The sequence below is a fragment of the Cricetulus griseus genome, unplaced genomic scaffold (assembly GCF_003668045.3).
Source record: "Cricetulus griseus strain 17A/GY unplaced genomic scaffold, alternate assembly CriGri-PICRH-1.0 unplaced_scaffold_30, whole genome shotgun sequence".
Lineage (NCBI taxonomy): Eukaryota > Metazoa > Chordata > Mammalia > Rodentia > Cricetidae > Cricetulus > Cricetulus griseus.
Genome location: NW_023277031.1, coordinates 70,517 through 90,841, shown reverse-complemented (window position 1 = coordinate 90,841; position 20,325 = coordinate 70,517). Strand labels below are relative to the sequence as shown.

At 42.9% G+C, this 20,325-nt stretch overlaps 1 protein-coding gene across 1 annotated transcript; it reads right to left on the bottom strand.

The window, feature by feature from the left end:
* Positions 1-808: 808 nt before the first annotated feature.
* Positions 809-16,922, bottom strand: LOC113838224 (zinc finger protein 54-like). The gene is given in 6 exon segments (XM_027434030.2): positions 809-842; positions 844-2,188; positions 6,854-6,980; positions 8,871-8,962; positions 15,812-15,976; positions 16,898-16,922. Coding segments are annotated over 6 exon segments (1,788 nt in total).
* Between the last annotated feature and the right edge of the window lie 3,403 nt (positions 16,923-20,325).

Genomic DNA, 20,325 nt, shown 5'->3' with positions numbered 1-20,325 from the left:
TTGGGGTGGGGGTGAGGGGGCTCCAGCTTAGTTGGATGATCCCACCAGTGTCCACCCCTCCTCCCAACCCTCCAGGGGAATGGAAAATACCTTACTGAAATGGGGGAGCAGGCAGGACCAACTATGTTTTTGCTTTGTTTGTGTGTGTACAATTTGAAACTAGGTAAAAGATCTGTTAAATTGAATGCATTTCAGGGACAGAGTCTCCAATGAACAACAAAACAGGAATTGTAAAAGTATGCTTTTACTTGGCTGGTTAGAAGATGAATTTTGTGATGCACAGCAAAAGAGGCAAAACTCAAGGCCTTTTCACATTTTTTTATGTTATTACATTTTGTCCTCATTATGAGTGTTTTTTTGTTTTTAAGACACAGGGTTCATGTAATCCCAGCTAGCTTGGAACTCACTATGATTATCAGGAAAGCCTCACACTCAGAGATCCCCTTCTCCTGTCTCCTGAGTGAAAGATTGAAGGCTAGCACCATCATGCCTGGAACTGTTATGAATTTTTGGATGTTGATGACACCTCTGGCCTCCACCCACAACAGACCTACAGCAGTCAAAGCATAATACACATTAAAAGAAATAAGAAGCCTTTACCATAGTAACATTTAGAGAATTTCATTTTGGCATAAACCCTGAGATATTTTCTAAAATGTAAACCTCATTGAAGTCTTTTACAATTTTCTTATCCTTATATTTCTATTATATATACTGTTGTGATTTGTAAGCAGAGAATAGAACATAAATGCTACATCACATTGTTTACAATGGTATTTGTCCCTCTAGTATGAGTTTTCTGACGTCTTCAAAGTCTTATAATATGAACATAGGATATGTCAGTCTTTGGGTTTGGAAGTTTTCTTTCCAGTATGAGTTTTCTGATGTGTTCTAAGATGCTCACACCTAGTGAAAGATTTGTCACACTCCTTACAACTGTAAGGTCGCTGTCCAGTATGAACTCTCTGATGTCTTCTAAGAAAATCGCACCTAGTAAAAGATTTGTCACATTCCTTACAAGTATAAGGTCTCTCTCCAGTATGAACTCTCTGATGTCTTCTAAGATGTGAGCAACTAATAAAGGATTTGTCACATTCCTTACAAGTGTACGGCCTCTCTCCAGTATGAACTCTCTGATGTTTTCTAAGCTTTGCCATATGCGTAAAGGTCATGTCACAATCTTGGCATTTATGAAGTTTCTCTCCAGTATGAATTTTCTGATGGGATCTAAGATATGAGCGGCTAGTAAAAGACTTGTCACATTTCTTACATCTGTAGAGTTTCTCTCCGGTGTGAACATTCTGATGTCTTTTAAGGTATAATTTCCAGGTAAAGGACTTGTCACATACCTCACATTTGTAAGGTTTCTCCCCAGTATGGATTTTCTGATGTCTTCTAAGAGTTGAGTTGCAGATAAAGGATTTGTGACATACCTCACATTTGTAAGGTTTTTCACCAGTGTGGATTCTGTAATGCCTGTTAAGAAGTGATAATTTAACAAAGGACTTACCACATTCTTTGCATTTGTGAAACTTCTCTAGAGAATGAGTTTTCATATGCCTACTCAATGATGAATAGCCGGGAAAGTGTCTGTCACACTCATTGCACTTGTAAAGCTTCTCTACAATATGGCGTCTGTAATGGCTTTTAAAATGTGAAAGCTGAAGAAAGATCTTGCCACATTCTTGACAACTATAGTGTCTCCCAGCAATGTGCATTTTCTGATGTTTCTTGACAGTGGAAGAATAGGCAAAGGATTTATCACAGTCCTTACACTTGTAAGGTTTCTCTCCAGTATGCCTTTTCTGATGGCTATTAATTCCTGACAACTGACGAAATGACTTTCCACATTCTTTACATTTGTAAGGTTTCTCCCCAGTATGAACTCTTTGGTGTATTTTAAGACTTGAACGCTGGGTAAAGGATTTTTCACAAACGTTGCACTTGAAAGGTTTAATTCCAGTATGAATTCTCTCGTGTTCTCTGAGGTATGTGGCAGTCTTGAAGCATTTCCTGCATGTCTGACAATGGTGTCGCTTGTAGTTATCAGAGTTTTCTGTAGTTTCACTTGCTCTATAAAGTGCACATGTGGAGGGGTCATGAGGCACTTTGCCAAGCTCATTACACTGACAGGACTCCTTTTCAGTCTTCACATGGTGATGGACAGGATCACATTTGCAATACTTCGCTGAAAATGAGTACAGTTCAGATTAATAGGGCTTGTTCCAATAATAAACAAGTGATAAAGTAGGGCCGTTGGTGGCTCATGCCTTTAATCCCAGCACTCGGGAGGCAGAGGCAGCAGATCTCTGAGAGTTCGAGGCCAGCCTGGACTGCAGAGCAAGTGCCAGGATAGGCTCCAAAGCTACATAGTAAAGCCCTGTCTCAAAAAACCAAAACCAAACCAACCAAATAAACAAACAAAAAAAACCATGTGATAAATGACTGTCTCCCTAAGTTGTCATTTAACATAAGTGAACATGGAACTACTTAGATGAGAGCTCCCAGCAATGGACATTTTTCATTCACTGCAATTGTATGGATTCTCACGAACACAGCATGAGAGCCTTCAAAGGTCAGTGAGTTATAACAGATATCTCATCTTTCTCAAAAATCTCTTACTGGAGAGAGAGAGGCTGGAGCCTCAGGATTGTGAACATCATCAGAGGAAAGTCAAGCCTCAGGCACAGGAACAGTGTCAGAGAGAGACCCGAGCCACCAGCCCAGAACCAGGGAGTGATTGGTGGCAGACAACAGGAGCAGCTTCCAGCAGTGTCTTCCAGAAGCCATTGCATGAAGTTCCTCCAGGAAAGAGCACCTGTGTCCCAAACAGCATCCACTGTGATTTCTTGGTTTGAGATACCCTGCTGCTACCTCGACAACTGGAACCTCAGCCATACCTACACCTAAAGGAACAATCACTGGAGCTGTGGCCTCGCCGCCAATAGAAGGGGCACCCACCAAAGCTGTAACCCCACCTGCACCGCAAGGAGTGCATACCTGAGCCTTGGACCCACTTCCACCAGGAGCAGTGATCACCGAAGGCTCTGCTCTACTTGCAACTGAAGGTGTGGTCAACACAGCCATAGGCCCGAACTATACCAGTTGGAGAAAGAGATACCTACTGAAGCACAAGCTCCACTTATACTGATTGGAGGAAGAGATGTATCATCATCCCTGGCTTCAAGCTCTATTATAAGAACTACAGTACTGAAAACAGCTTGGTATTAGCATAAAAACAGATGGGTGGACCAACGGAATTGAATCAAAGACCCTGATGTCAACCCACACACCTATGAACACTTAATTTTTGACAAAGACTCTAAACAGATACAATGGAAAAAAGAAAGCACATTCAGTAAGTGTTGCTGGTATAACTGGCTGTTGACATATAGAAGACTGCAGATAGATCCATATCTATAACCATGCACAAAACTCAAGTCCAGATGGATCAAAGATTTCAATATAAATCCATTCACACTGAACCTTCTAGAAGAGAAGCTGGGAAACACAGTTGAATTCTTAGGTACAGGAGAACATTTCCTAAATAGAACACAAGTAGCATAGACTCTGAGAGTAACATTAATAAATGGGACCTCCTGTAAAGCAAAGGACTCAGTCAATAAGACAAAGCAGCAGTGTACAGAATGGCAAAAGATTTTCCATCATATCTGACAGAGAGCTGATCTCCAAAACATACAAAGAACTCAAGAAACTAGTCTTCAAACTACCAAATAATCCAATTAAAAAATGGCATACAGTGCCAAGCGTTGGTGGCGCACACCTTTAATCCCAGCACTTGGGAGGCAGAGGCAAGAGGATCTCTCTGAGTTCAAGGCCAGCCTGGTCTCCAGAGCGAGTGTCAGGATAGGCTCCAAAGCTGCACAGAGAAACCCTGTCTCGAAACCCCCCCCCCCCAAAAAAAGGCATACAATTACAGACCTGCCTGGTCTACAAGAGCTAGTTCCAGCCTCGGAGAAACCTTGTCTCGAAAAACACAACAAAAAAACCAAAAAACAAACGAACAAACAAAAAGACATACAGATCTAAACAGAAAATTCTCTACAGAACAATCTCAAATGTTGAGAGGACACTTAAGTGTTCAATATCCATAGCCATCAGGGAAATGCAAATCAAAACAACTCTGAGATTCCATCTTACACCATCAGAATGGCTAAAATCAAAATAACTAATGACAAGTTATCCTGGAGAGATGTCAAGTAAGGGGGACACTCCTCCAATGCTGGGGGTGGGGGTGAAAAATTGTACAGCTGCTGTGGAAATCAGTATGGCGATTCCTCAGAAAATTAGCAATCAGCCTACCTCAAGACCCTACAATACCACTCTTGGGCATATACCCAAAGGAGGCACACTCACACCACAAGGACATTTGCTTAACTATGTTCATAATAACATTATTCCTAATAGCCAGAACTTGGAAACAACCTAGTTTCCCCTCAATAGAAGGATAAATAAAGAAACTGTGGCACATTTACACAATGAAGAACTACTCAGTGGTCAGAAACAATGGTATCTTGAAATTTGCAGGCAAATGGATGGAACTAGAAAAAGAGAAAAACAAAACAAAACAAAAAACTGAGTGAGGTAACCCAGACCCAGAAATACAAATATATTATGTACTCATTCCTAAGTGGATATCAGATATAAAGCAAAAGATCCCAGCTGGCAATCCACAACCCCAGAGAAGCTAGAACCCTCTTCCATAAACACATGGAAGCAGATGCAGAAATTCACAACTAAGCAATGGGCCGTGCTCCTGGAGTATAATCAAAGTGAGTGAGGAGCAAAAATTTGAACAAAGGAGTCAAGACAATGATGGGGAAACCCATAGAATCAGCAGACCCAAGCTAGTAAGAGATCACTGACTCTATCTGATAACTCAGGAACCTCCATAGGACCGAATTAGATTCCCTGAATACAGATGACAGTGGTGTGGCTGGAGCAATGATTGAGGCAACTGGCAGTGCACCCAAGTTCTAACTGTAATGGACAAACTGACTTTGTGGAGCCCATTGTATACGGAGATACCCTTCTCAGCCTAGGCATGAGGTAGGGGCTGTGGTCCTGCCTCAATGAGATGATGAGACAGACTTAGTAGAGTTCCTAGGGGAGGACTTATCCTGTCCGAGGAGCAGATAAGATGTGGGGTGGGGTAAAGTGGGGGAAACAAGAGGAGAGGAGGGGTACCTGGCATTGGAATGTAAAAAATAAGTTAATGCTGGGGGTGGGGGTGAAAAATTGTACAGCTGCTGTGGAAATCAGTATGACGATTCCTCAGAAAATTAGCAATCAGCCTACCTCAAGACCCTACAATACCACTCTTGGGCATATACCCAAAGGAGGCACACTCACACCACAAGAAAAAAAATCTAAAAGATCTAATTGGAAAAGAGATGGAAAAAATAATTTGTGGCCATGAATTACCTGTAGGATAGAGCTCACTGAGGGATTATATAATACATGTCTCTATCTTTAATTATATCTTCTTGGAAATTGATGAAGAGAAGTTTAATCCAATCACAGGTTCACAGTATTTATACATTCCAAGTGATAAGCATTGAAGAGTATTGTTCTGAAGGCCCAATTCCTTTAAAGATTAAAGTCTTACTTAAAACCATCAAAGGGTTTATATTTCTCTCTAGAAAAACACATTAGATTCTTCAAGAGTAATGGATGCAAAAACAATATTCTTCCAGACATGAGAGGCTCTAGATCATTTGAGGCAAGGGCTGTCATGGGCAGCTATTGCTTATTTTTATTCACTACTTTCTGAACTCCAAACACTGCTGTGTTTGTAACTTTCCCCACAGGGTTGGTTGTTCTCAGGTCCACTCTGTACACTGACTACTGAGACTATTTCCCAGAAGGGTGTCTATGTATTTACCACTGGGAAGAAAATGAAGGCTATAGTATGAAGACAGGCATACAAGGAAGGGAATTACAGAATACGCTTACTTCACAGACTCACTTTAGACTTAAAATTTTACAAAATTATTCCAATAAAGTTTTAGCATAGTCAAATAAAATTGCATTTTATACTAGAATTAAGTCACTATTAATTCAGGTGTAATAAGAGAAAATGCCTTTTAACAGTTACTACAATAGACACGATACATCCAGGGTCCAGGATACTACATTAAGTTATACGATCAGGAATCCTTTCAAGAGGAATTGAACATCGCAGAAACATTCTCAGCTATGGCTTTCTCTTTCACTTGAAGCCTTCATTGTTCCCTTGCTCACTCACTAGTCCACCCTAGTTGTGGTTCTCTCTCCTGTCCACATTCCAGGGCAATCTCATTCTTTCCAGACAGGTGGCCATGCCTGCCCTGATACAATAATACACAAGTTCTTTGAGACAGAATGAGCCATGACTGAACTTTTAGAAGGAATACAAAAGTCTAAGACAGTACTGAGCTCAGTACATGAAAACAGAAAGCAGAGGAATTCAGGCAAGATTTCTTGATTGATATTTCTTATGAAATTCTTCAGTATTTAGTATTTTCAGTTTGTATACACTGAATTTTTCTCACAATTTAAAACCATGTCAATTGCTATAACAGACTTAGAGCTTTAAGATATGCTGGAAACCTGATATGCTACTGAGTCTACAGATGAATCTTGGAACCAAAATGAAGGGTAAATGACAGCTCTGAAATGGAAAATGGAAAGAGAAAACTAAATGGCATGAAAATGCTCTTTCCTACTACTATACTTTACCTTGTCTCCTGTTCTTTTTTTATTTTCCAGGACAGCTTAACAGATTTTAGATCCAATGAAATCAGAACAAACAAAAGATGGGTTAGGAATTCTAGAAGCAAAATGTGCTCACCCACAAAGACCAGGTTGTTGTAATTCTCCAACATTACATCAATGCACAAAGCCCTCTGAGCAGAGTCCAGACATTCCCACTCCTCCTGGGGGAAGTCCACAGTCACATCCCTGAATGAAAACAGACCCTGAAATAAAAAAGCATGGTTTGACGACTTGCTACCTGGAAGTGCTTTCCTGGATATAAGGAGACAGAATGTATATGAACGAAGATAGATCAAAAGGATGATGTCCAATGCAGTCGTATTCTATCACAAACGTTCTAACTCTGTGAAAACAGGGTAAAACAATAGTCTTAGGAGCATTATACATGAAACAAGAAATACATTTAAGGTCTGAGCACAGTTGTCTATCTATTATGGATGCGTGTTTATGTTACACAGGATCACAGCAGACATGTCTCAGAGGAAAATTCATGATGAGAAAATGTCATTTAAAAGTTGTACCTGTAGATCATGCTAAAACACTAACACATATCATTCCAGTGTGTACTTGGGCCTTTCATGACTCTACTCTAATAGGCTCAGTTGGGATGTTTAAACACTAGGTACCATGCGTCACTATTAAATATCAAACATGTAGGTATGGAAGACAGACTATAGGATGGATTTTATAGACAAAGAGTTTTGGTTTTTTTCCAGAGTAGGAAGGATTTTAACAGCACTACATACTTTCACTTTTAATTTTAAGAGAATGTTTGGGCTGCTATGAAGAGATGAAAAAATCTGCATCTGCCAATATTTGATATAACCCAAATTTCCCTATGAATATGCAAAAGCCAACAGAGACAAATAACAATTTTAGAAGTTTTAAACAATATTTCACTTTACTCCCAAAGAGCATAAAAATTGAGGAAAGTCCAAAAACACATAAAAAATGTTTAAGGTATAAATAACTAAGAAAATCTTTACCAGTGATATTTTGGATGAGGCTCATAGCAAGAATTTACCAAAAATTGAATTAATTAAATACCGAGGAAATAAAATTGATAAAACTACAAATCAATAAACAGGCAAATGAACTAAACAGACAGTATTCCAAGACCAAAGACCACTCAAAGGGCCAATAAAGATTGCAAAAGCTTTCAGGATCCCCAAAAGGCCACCATGGAAAAGCAAATTAAAACTACTTGGAAACATATGGCCTCACCCCAGGCCAAGAAATGTCTGAGTGGATGAGGCAAGAAAGGAACCCCTGTTCACTGTTGATGGAGGGGAGGGTACAAATTAATACAGCCATTGTGAGAATCAATTTGGAGATCGCTGGAAAAAATGGAGAGAGCTAACACGTGACCCAGCTCTTTCACTCCTGTAAATATACCCAGAGAAAAACACACCACACTACAGAGATATTTATACTCCGTGTTTATCAGCAAAGGAAACACATTGGAACCAAAATAATTATCAACAGGTGACTGGACAGTGAAAATTGTATAAAATGCAAAATTCAGCTGGAGAGAAAAATAAAATAAAAATTTGCAGGGGAAATGGATGGTTGCAAAATGTGTAATACTCAGTGCAGTCATCACTTTCAGAAAGAAACACCATGTTTTTGCTCACGTGCATTATCTCCCAATTACATGTGTATATAGAGACAACGTTAATGTGGACACAGTATAACTCAGAGAAAAGAGAACAGGAGGGTTAAATTACCAGGGACTGAATGCAGGAAATGGACACCAGTTATGGAAAAGGATATAAAGCTAAGAGCTTTTCTAGTTCTAATTCTGTCAAAGGTTTTTGGGGTTTGGGTGGTGGGTAAGCCAAAAGTGATTCAATTATGAAATATAAAATCCCCTGTGAGGCTCCACAGCTTCTGCTCCCTGTGACAACGCTAACTTATATAAAAGTTCATTGAGTTGTATAGTCTTTGGGTCTGCTTAATTTCAGTGTGAGATTTTCTTGTTTGCTTGCAGAATTGTTAATAATATTTTTTTTAATTATCAGAAGCAGAAAATGAAGGTTTTCAATATATCAAAGTATAATATTTTTAGAAAAAGAGTAAAAAGGGCCACTGACCTGGGACATGTTTACTGTAGAATCAGCCAGCTCTTACTGCTTGTCTTCTGTGAGTTCCTCTTTTAGGAACAATGAATACATGGCTTGCTTCCCTTTCAAATAAAGTGGTCAGAAAGGAAGAGTTAAAATTAATACTGAAAGCTGTTAGAGAACAATGTCAAACCACAAGAAAAAGAATATGACCAGGCGTCAGGTCAATGATCCCAAGGACAGGAGAGCTCGGAAAGACATTTGAAGCTTGAATAGAAAATCACCATCAAGCATCCTGTTGCACAATGAAAACTACTCTCTTAAAATTGACGGAAACACAAGGCATGCAAGATAGTCACCCATCAACAGTTTCTATCATTAAATACATTAGAGGTAAAACATACACAGGAGAGTCAGGGGAATCATCCATGAGAACATGGGAAATAATAAATGTCATGCGGACAATAACACAGGAAGACTGGGAACTAATTATCTATGAGCAATACAGCAAGCCACGCACTATTTTCCAAAACGGAGCAAGAAGACTATGAATGATCCAACCAGTAACAACATAAAAACAAAACTACTGGAACTAAAAATGCCACGAACAACAACAACAAAAATACTATCCACACTGAAAATCAAAAGAGAGTCCACAACTAAATCAACAAACCTTCAAGTTAAATAAATTCAGACTATGACCCAGCTGTTCCATTCCTCTCATAGGTTCAAAGGACTTCCTACTCCACAGATACTTACTTGCTCACCCTTGTTCATTCCTGCTCTACTCACAATAGCTACAAAATGGAAACGACCTAATGTCCTTCCACTGACAAATGGAGAGTGAAAGTGTGGTGCATGTACACTATGGAATAGTATTTATGTGTAAAGAAAATTGAAATCATGTGCTTTGTAGGTAAATGGATGGACCTAGAAAAGATCATATAGAGTGAGGTCACCCACACACAGACAGACAGACAATGCGTGTCCTTTCTCATAGGAAGTTTCTAGCAGCAAATCTTCAGATGTGAGTCCACACAACCTGGAGTGACTGCAGTAACCAGAAAAGGAACAAGACAGCACTGGGAGGTGGGAGGGATTAACAGAGAGTAACAGGGAACAAGTGATTCAAGGGGAAAATGGAAAAACACGTGTGAGGATTTAACTATGAATAAGGGGCAGATATTAACAGAGAAGAAGGGGCAATAATATTAAGGGTGTGTAGAAAATTTATAAGGAACCCACCTATCCCTTGACTATTAACCAGCCATCAAAAATGTGTATAGCCTGTGTAAGCACAAACTTTCAGAGTGCAAATGAAGATTTCCCAACTGGACTGATGATGCTCCTTGGGTGATATTTTGTGCTGTAACAAGTAAAGTTTGCCTGAAGATCAGAGTGCAGAGCCAGCCGCACTCGTTAGTCACAGAGTCCAGGCAGTGGTGTCACAAACCTTTAACTGCAGCACTCCTGAGACAGGAGCATACAGATCTCTGTGAGTTCAAGGCCGCATACCCTTTAATCCCATCAACAGAAGGGAAGAGACAGGATTGATATAGCGGGGAGGAGACAGGAATGTAAGCCGGGAGAACAGAGGAGCTCAAAGCATTTAGTTGGAGGTTTTGTAGAAAGAGCATGCAGTCTGAGGATTCCTAGAGATAGGATCGCCCCTTTGGTCTGAGCATTCGCAGAGGTGGCTGGCTGCTCTGCTTCTCTGTTCTTTTAGCATTCACTTGCTTGTTATGGTAATTGTCCCACTAATAGGTCAGGGGGGCTGGCATGGCTGCATCTTTCCCAGGACACCCTGAAAATTGAAGGAGGCCCTGGTCCCTGAGGCAATGACTTAGAAAGGACAACTTACCCAGTCAAAAGAAGATCTTAGCCTGATGGAGAGCAGGTGTGGGGAAGAAGGGTGTTTCCCATCACATGACCCTGGAGCAGTGTGGGGGAAAAACAGCCCCCTCAGTGGAACCTCCGAATGAAAAGTTTGTAGACACCGATAAGCATCTCCACCAATGCAGCAATCCAAATCAGACCATATCAAACCGAATAAGAAAAGGCCCATGTTTAATGGATACAACACTCCCAGATGGTTTCTCCCCACCCCCCAAAGAGGAGATGGAAAGGGAGACTGGAAAAAGCATGATTCTGTTCTCTAGTGGACAGTTTAAATACCCTGTGGGAGTAGTCTTGAGTATCTCTAGGGGAGGGTCCATCATTTGGTGGGCTTTCTGAGATGCATCAGGGTTTGGAGGGAGATGGGGGAGGGGACTTGGGTGGAATCTCCACCATCACACTGCTGATACCTGATTCTGGATTTTTATTATGAAGACCAAGTAGAATTGGTGCTGCAGATCCTCACAAGAGCCATAGATTTTCTAACACAACAACCAACAGCAGGTGTAAGAAGTCTGCTTTGAACTTGTTGGTCACAGTTGTCCAAGAGACTTCCAAACATTACAGGGTATTGCTGTTGCCCATGGTTGCTTCCAAGAGGCATAAGGTGAGTCCCTGGTGCTGAAGGAGTCACACACCACAGACACAAATACCAAAGGGCTGGGGATGAAACTGATCTTAAAACATCTTTCATGGGGAATAGCTTTTATGGTACCAGAAGGCAACATGCAAGCTCCCAAAGGAGGGAGCCAAACAACAGCCCTACCCAGCTATGACACCTATGAACCACAACAATGATCTGCACTGCACGATGACCCCAAGGGTGCAAGAGTGGCACACAGATCTTGGTGGTAACCAACAGCTTCTAATTGGATTAAGACCCTCTCAATGAGAGGGAGAACATGCCTGGTACTGGAAAGCTAACCAGTTTCCCCGGGGCTAAAATGCATGGATCCTGGAAGTGAGCCAACAACCACTACTTTCAAAGTCAGCACAATCCTTGCTGCATTCTCAGTATTTCTCCTAATTTCCAACAGGCAATAGAAGTCAGCATAGATGGAGTGTAGCAGGCTGTAAATATACTTCCTGATTCTTATCAAAACTCTATTGCCATTATTTTTAGGAACGGAGACAAAACCAGTAAAACATAGAAAATGCGCTAATACCAAAGCTCAAAAAAAAATTTCTGAAAACAATAAATAAATCTAGAGGTATTAGTTTTCATCATTTTATGATATATATAAAGAAATGAAAATGATTCAACAATGGCATGAAAACATGGCTGGTGGTGTGAATGAATAAAGATAGCATCACTCACAATACATAGTCAAATAAAATCTTATTGACTCCATTATCTGTCTCCTCTCTCCTCAGGCCTCTTTGTTCTGCTGCACAGGTGAGAAGGTCTGGTGCATCGGAAGTCTGCTCATGAGAAAAGGATGCTTCAGAAAGCATCTGGCTTTCTGACACAATACTGTTGTGATACCTTCTTTGTACTCTAACAAATAAAGCTTGCCTGAAGATCAGAGGGCAGAGCTAGCCACTAGTTCACCGTCGAGGTCTGGAGGTTTCTGTGCAGACAGAGAGGAAGTGACATGGCTAGGCAGAGAGAGGAATATAAGGCAGGAAGAGACAGGAGGTCAAGGTTTTGTTTGGGAGGCTGTTAGCAAGGTAAGAGATGTCTGTGTTTTCTGGGACTGGAGAGGCAGAGGCAGGTAGATCTCTGTGAGTTCGGGACCAGCATGGGCTACAGAGTGAGATCCAGGACAACCTCCAAAGCAACACAGAGAAATCCTGTCTTGAAAAACAAACAAACAAAAAAGAATTGTCTGTGGCTTGTTCCTTCCTCTCTGATCTTTCTGCATTCATCCTGATACTGTCTCCATGTTTTTGTGATTAAGACCGATTAGAACTCGTGCTACAATTTGGCACCCAACTTTACTGCAGGAATCTTGAAATAGCCGCTTGCCTGTGGCATTGCAGTCACTGGTACACGCGAGGGCTCCCACTGGGAGTCGCAGCCCCACAGGTTAGGTTTTCTTTTTTCTCCAAGCCTCTGAGCAAATTTGTATTTTTCCTGTTATTGCTTCCTACAATAGTCTCCAGCTGCCACCCAAACTCCAAAAGCACTCGAGCTCCCAACACACAGCGCTTGCCCGCCCTAGACCAGCTGGCTATGCCTTCAGTCAGCTCCTGTCAAGTGCCCCTCTCCCACATCCTCCCATGTGTGTTTTTCAGACAGCCAGCTCTCTCTCCCCTGTGAGTTGTGGGCTTCCCCTGAACCCCCTCCTTGAGCTGCTGCCCTACTAGGTGTTATGGTGGAAGTTCCACCCAAGCCCCGCTCTCTTATCTCCCTTCCAACCCTGCTGCATCTCAGAAAGCCCGCCAAACGATGACCCCTCCCCGAGGTGCTCAAGACGAGTCACACAGAGTATTTAAACTGCCCCCCAGAAAGCAGACTTGTGCTTTTCTGGTCTGTCTTTCCTGTCTCCTCTCAGGGGGCCTTGAAGGCTATCCGGGAGCACTGGACCCATTAAATGTGGGCCTTTGTATAGTTGAGTTTGATTTGGTCTGATATGGATTGCTGCCTCAGCCGAGACGCTTACCGGGGTGAAGGGGTGTAGAAACTTTTCATCTGGAGGCCCCACCAAGGGGGCTGTTTTGCCCCCACTGGCCCAAGGCCATGGGGTGGGAAAACACTCTTCTCCCCCACACCTGCTCTCCTCCAGGCTAAGATTGGCTTTCGACTGGGTAAGTTGTCCTTTCCAAGTCATGGCCTTAGAGGCCCAGGGCCTCCTGTGATTGTCGGGGTGTCCTGGGAAAGACGTGGCCACGCCAGGCCCCTGACCTGTTAGTGGGACGAGGACCTGCCTTGTCCAGTGGGAACCCTTCTTTGGAAGATGCTCTATTCAAGGAATTCTCCTAAATCCCCTCCGTTTTTGACCCAAAGCCTACCACAGTGGATGCATTGCATTAGGCTCTGGGTTCTGGCACAGACCATTAGTAGCCAGATCCCCAAATGTCCTTGGGCTGCCTTTTACAAAGTCTTTTAAAATTGGGGCTGTCTGACACCGTATGTCCCGAACGCCTGATTTCTCTGTGCACTAAGGCCTGGCCTCAATATGCCCTTGCCAATGGGACATGATGGCCACCAGGAGGAACTTTTGAACTTTCCATCCTCTGTGGGACCTTGAAATAGTTTTTTGACAGAGTGGGGATCAGTGAACAGGACCCCCATATGTCCACAGTTTCTCTATACTGAGCTCCCGCCCTTCCATCAGTAGCCAGTGTCTCACAGCACCGGTCTTGTTGGCTAGGGTCACGGTGCCTCCAGATTCCCACCTGGGACCCTGAACAGTCCACCCTGACCTTGTTGCCTGGGACACTGGCCTCTCCTCCAGGGTTTCATTTGGTGGCTCACATTCCTCTCATTCCTCCCCTATCCACCTCTTCCCCTGCAGGACAAAGATAAAGTAACAACTTCCTCTCTCCTTACCAACCTTCCTCTTTTCCCCCTCCCTCCTACTGCCCCTCCCTGTCCTTCCATGACACCTCCCTTGTCCCCCTCTAGACATTGTCCTATTCTTGACCTAGCCTCCCCGGCTCCACCCATCTCATCTCTCAAGTCAGTGCCAGATATTAGAAAGCAATTCTTAAAAAGATGAGGAGGGATCCCCAAACTCCCATACAGGGACTGGTGAAAATGGGTTTTAAAGTTTTCAATGCCCAGAAGGAGGCAGCGGAGTCCTCCCGAAAGACAAAGCCATGCTCCGAGCCTAAGCCTTAGCAGCTGCCCTTAGGCCACAAGGGGTACAAGGGAAGTTGACCAGCATGATACTCCATCCCTCTGGAGCTCAACTCAAGTCAACTCTGCCAGGAGCCTGCTACTATAATCTGAAAGCTCTCTGAGAATCCAAGTCTCCATTTCCATGTGCCACTCTTTCAAATACGGAAATTAGTATGGATGAGTGTAAATTTCAAGATCTTTGTCATATCCACCATAGCAAAGGGAATCATGTTTGCAAATCTCAACAGATAAATTCAAATATTCCACTAGATTATTTTTGCAAGAATATTCTAGCAATCAGAAGATCAATAAAAAATTCTGAATTTCCTTGGTTTATGCCAGCTTGGTTCTGGTATAAAAAAAAAACAGACATGTGGATCAATGGAATTGAATTGAAGACCCCGACATTAATCCACAGCCCTATGAACACCTGACTTTTGACAAAGAAGTTAAAATTGTACATTGGAAAACAGAAGCCATCTTCAACAGATGGTGCTGACATAACTGGATGCTGGCGCGCGTAGAAGAATCCAAATAGATCCATATCTATCGTCGTGCACAAAACTCAAGTCCAAGTGGATCAGAGACCTCAACATAAATCCAGTTACACTGAACCTGAAAGAAGAGAAACTGGGAAGTAAAAGTGCAGAGGGTGCCTGAACTGGCCTACCCCAATGTCATCACAGAACCTTCCTCAGGTAGCTGATGGAAGCAGATGTGATCCACAGCTAAGTACTGGACTGATGACCTCCCGGAGTCCCATCAAAGAGAGGTAGAAGGGATTATATGAGCAAAGGGGTAAAGATAATGATGGGTAGACCCGAAGAGACAGCTGACTGGAGCTAGTGGGAGCTCACTGACTCTAGAATGACAGCTTGGGAGGCCACTGGCGTCGGGACCAGGATTTACCCCTAATGCAAGAACTGGTTTTCTGGAACCCATTCCCTGTGGAGGGATACCTTAATCAGCCTTGACACACTGGGAAGAAGAGTTGGTCCTCAAGTTGATGTGCCCCATAGGAGGCCTTATCATCTCTGAGGAGTGAATGGGGGTGGGGGAGAACGGGAGGAGAGGAATGGCGAAATATAGTTGGTATGTAAAATGGAAAAAATAAATAAATAAAAAGGAAGAAAAACAAAACAGGCATACTCCATATGATCTAAAATACACCAAGGGAAAGAAAGACATCCACAGCAGAATCTCGGGGCCGGCTTCCTGATGAGTAGCAGAGAAACCGCTCGCACCCCCGCTCCTCCCTCCCGGGTCCCAGCCCCGCAGCTCCTCTGACCTGGGAGCTTCCAGGGCCGCCGGGCTGCGGTTCCCGCCACTGCGCTGCTGACTGCTGACTTTCCCAGGCCGCCCCGCGAGCGCGGACACCGCGGATCCCGAGGTCTCAGGTCCCCGCGGACCCGCCGCGTCCTCCGCACCCGGGTCTGCAGCGCGCCGCTCCTCTCTGTTCAGGTCCCGGGACAATGGCACTTGGTACTGATGACCCTGGCTCTTCTCCAACTTCCTTAGTCTTATATTGTGTCCCAGCTTCCGTTCAGCTCACTCCTCCAACCCCTCCCACTCTCCAGTCTTTCCCCTTTGCCCGGCCAAGGGACCACATCCTCTTAACCGCTGTTTCCCAGCGAGTGGCCCCGCCCCACCGACCGCCCCTCCCACCCCGTCTCCCGCCGCCTTCCCCACAGATGCAGCTGTCAGGCCGCCCTGGACCCGCTCTGCGCAGGCTCCACACACGCTTGCAGCAGCCTAGACCAGAGCTGCAGCCAGGAGGACGCTGCACCCCGGTGTCTGACCCCACAGAGAGTGCTGAGACCTTCAGAGAAAAGACAGGCGGCCCAACCTCGACTTGACAACCTTCTAAATTCAGAAGGCAGAGTCCCAAAGTATCCCAGTTGTGACCTGGGGTAGAGACATTTCAGGAACTTGGATTTTGAAAAAAAATAAAAGGTGTCTCCAGAAGTGGTCAGCCCATTGCTAACAACGCAGCGTTGAGTTCATCCTGCGCTGTACGGCTCTCATCAGAGAGTGGTGGACTTGTCTTTTTTTCTAACTCAGAAACAAGTTTGTCTTGTGTGACTCATGCTTAAGGTCCTTTTGGATAAAACCTTTTTTTTTTTTCTTTTTTCCTTTAAATGAAGTGATGAATGCTTAGACTCTTTGCTGTCCTAGATGAAACAGATAAGTAGGGTATGTGGTCCCAGAGCTAAAATAATGTCAGTTACACCTTCCCAGATATCTAAGGATCTGAGAATATTGTGGACGATGACCAGAAAAGGAAATAAGGGAAAGAGGAGGAAGGGCTGAGACATGCCATTCTCTAGACTCCATACAGCTGTTGTAATCAGTAACCAACAGCAGCTGTACTGACCTGCATTGACCTCACAGTAGACCATAGTCAGTCTAGGAAAGGGAAGTTCTCACAGGGTCCACTCTTCACCCCTCAATGTTGTCTATGGGTGGATTGTAGGAGGATAATCACTGCCTTCAGCTGCAGTCCTCTGCTCAGCCCAGCAGTCTCTATCACAGAGCTCAAAAACCTCAGTCTCACAAATGGCCCTGGTTAATCTCAGTGGATCCCAAGCAAAATGGATGAAAGTGAGCACAACAGAGATTCGTTGGAATGTGGACCAGGATATTTGAGATGTAGGAGGTGAGAATGGAAAGTATTTGACGCAAACACACACACACACACACACACACACACACACACACACACACACACACACACACAGTGAGTGTGAGAGAGAGACAGAGACGGAGAGAAAACTAATACTAGAATTCTTTTGAAATAGGCACAGCCATATGAAATTTCCCTTGGGTTGTATCAGTTTAATATCAGGTAATACCAAGGGTCAGGAAGTCTTCCCCTTTTTTTGTTTTTGTTTGTTTGTTTGTTTGTTTTTTGTTTTTTGAGACAGGGTTTCTCTGTGTAGCTTTGGAGCCTATCCTGGCACTTGCTCTAGAGACCAGGCTGGCCTCTTGAACTCACAGAGATCTGCCTGCCTCTGCCTCCCGAGTGCTGGAATTAAAGGCGTGAGCCACCAACCCCCCGGTGAAGTCTTCCTTTTTCTTTCAAGTATTTATTTGGCTTTGACGATCTTCTTTTAAGTTCTGATAGAATGCTGTCAATCTGGCCATGGGGTTGTTGGGGGAGGTATTTTATTACTGATTAAGTCACATTGCTACTTGTATTGTTTCATGGTGTTGAGATTTCGTATGTTATGTGGATCTCAAAATTCATCTATTTCAATTAGAGTTTCAAATTCAGGGCACTAGAAGTCTTTAATATCAGTAGAAATAAGATCCATTTGTTTATTCATGTCTATCAAGTAGGTTGTCCTGACATGACAACAAAAAAGTTGTTCATAGTTTGCAAGGTTATGCAAGCTTTTAATCCCAGCACTCATGGGTCAGGGGCAAGGAAACTGGGAGGAGGTCACTGCCAGCCTGGGCTACATAGTGAATCTATGACAACTGGTAATACACAGAGAGCGCTTTTCAAAAAACAAAGATAAATTCTCCCTGTAAAATAGCTTTCACGGTACCAGAAGCACTTTTCAAGCTTCTAAAAGTGGAAGCCTTTGAACAGTCTTCTCCAGGTATGATTTCTAAGAACCTCACCAACGATCATCATGGCATGATAACCCTGGGTGCTGTAATAGCAGGCATACATCAGTGATAACCAACAGCTCTCTAATTGGACTTAAGAAATTCTCCCCCCACCCCAAACAGGGTTTCTCTGTGGCTTTGGAAGCTGTCCTGGAACTAGCTCTTGTAGACCAGGCTGGCCTCGAACTCACAGAGATCTGCCTGCCTCTGCCTCCCGAGTGCTGGGATTAAAGTCGTGTGCCACCAACGCCCGACAAGAAATTCTTAACAAAAGGGAAACCAGGCTAACTACTCAGAGCTGGTGAAGTCTCTGTCGGGACCCATAAAAACAGCTCTACTTCATCTTGACTCAAGGTCAGAGAGTTCAAACCTGTTCTTAGTCTTCTGAGGTTAAATTCATAAGTCCTAAAGGTCTAAGGCGTAGCTACTGTGGGGTGTTTGATCTTGTTAATGAATGTCTTATCTAAATAACAGCAGACTTGGTCTGAGGTGTGTTTGTTTACTCGTGACCCCCAAGGCTGGATATTGGGAAATTGAGTCTAAGGTGTGGTTACCAAATGTTTGGAGAATTAAGGGAAGAAAGTCTGTTTGTTTCTTATACATGATAAAGAAGTTATTTGCCATGTTCCCCTTCTGGTTGAGGTACTTAAGCATGTTGAAGAATAAACGTGGGACATTCAGTATTAACTGAACTGCCTTCCTGACTCTATTCTGTGCCTCTGTCTTTTCTTAGCGTCTTTATCTGCTGTTTCTCAATCCACACTCCCCTCTCAGGTATGAACTGGGCAAATCGGCTGGATCCAACTGAAGCCCCACAAAGACGGGTTACAACAGAAGTCATGAATCTTGGAGGAGAACCAACAATCTCCACTTTAGTAAACCAGCATAATCCCTAAAAAAAAGGTACATGTTTTCCTTATACCCACAGAATACCATAAGTCTTCACCTGTCATCAAGGAAACTTCTCTTTGCAACAGACAGAGACCACTGCAAATGAACAACAATTAATTCAAACGGAGAGTTGTGGATGGCAGACTCAATGGACACACATATAAAACACTCCTGAATATGTGAGTCAAGGAAATTTTTTGAAGAAGGAGGTATAAAGGTTTTAAGAGCCAGAGGATCAGGGAGTTTGCCTAGAGATTGTGTCTCCTTCTGTGTAGACAGGGTTCTTTAGAGTAACAGAACTGAAAGAATGAATCTCTCTCTCTCTCTCTCTCTTTCTCTCTCTCTCTCTCTCTCTCTCTCTCCATACATATACATATATATGACATATAAGTATATACATAAACACACACACATATATAAAAGGGATTTATATGACTTGACTTATAGCTTGCTGTCCAGCTAATCCAACAATGGCTAGCTGTGAACAGAAAATCCTAGAATCTAGTAGTTAGTCCACAAGGCTGGATGTCTCAGCTGGACTTCAGTATATGCTGGAATCCAAAGAAGTAGGCTCCAATGCCATGGGAGTAATGGATGTGCTAAAAAAAAAAAAAACAAGAGACAGCAGACAAGGAGCAAAAGTTTCATTCTATCTTGCCATCATATAGGCTTCTAGCAGAAGGAGTGGCCTGGATTTATCCTCATGCCTCACGATCCTTTTCAAACACGTGTGTCCTCCCAACTCAAGATATACATTGATGGCATTTGGGGTCTGGGATAATAGTGGATTCAAACACTTCAAACCAAAGAAAAATAATCTCTCATAGGTGTGCTTCCATTTCTGGACTATAGTTCATTCCAGATGTAGTAAATTAGACAACCAAGAGTAGCCATCGCAAGTCCTCTCCTTGTCAACTTGACACACAATGATATCTCCTTTTGTCATGATTCATTCAGGTAATAATAGCAGCTAAATATAATATGATTATATTAAATGGAATCTCAAATGTATTATGTATCTAACCACATGATAATTACACCTAAGATGATGTAACTCGTTCTCATACAATGGCAAACACATTTGAAATTTAGAATAGGGGACAATGTCTCTTGTGGAATAGGGTTTCAGTATATCAAATTTAAATATGATAACATTCATAGTCTCTTAATTCATGTTACATCACTTGATAAAGAGATAGAAAGAAAACAGAAATATCTGTACAAAAGCATTCTTAGGAAAACTCAATAGAAATAGTAATATCAACTGTAATCTCCCCTTCTGTTACTGGTCACATG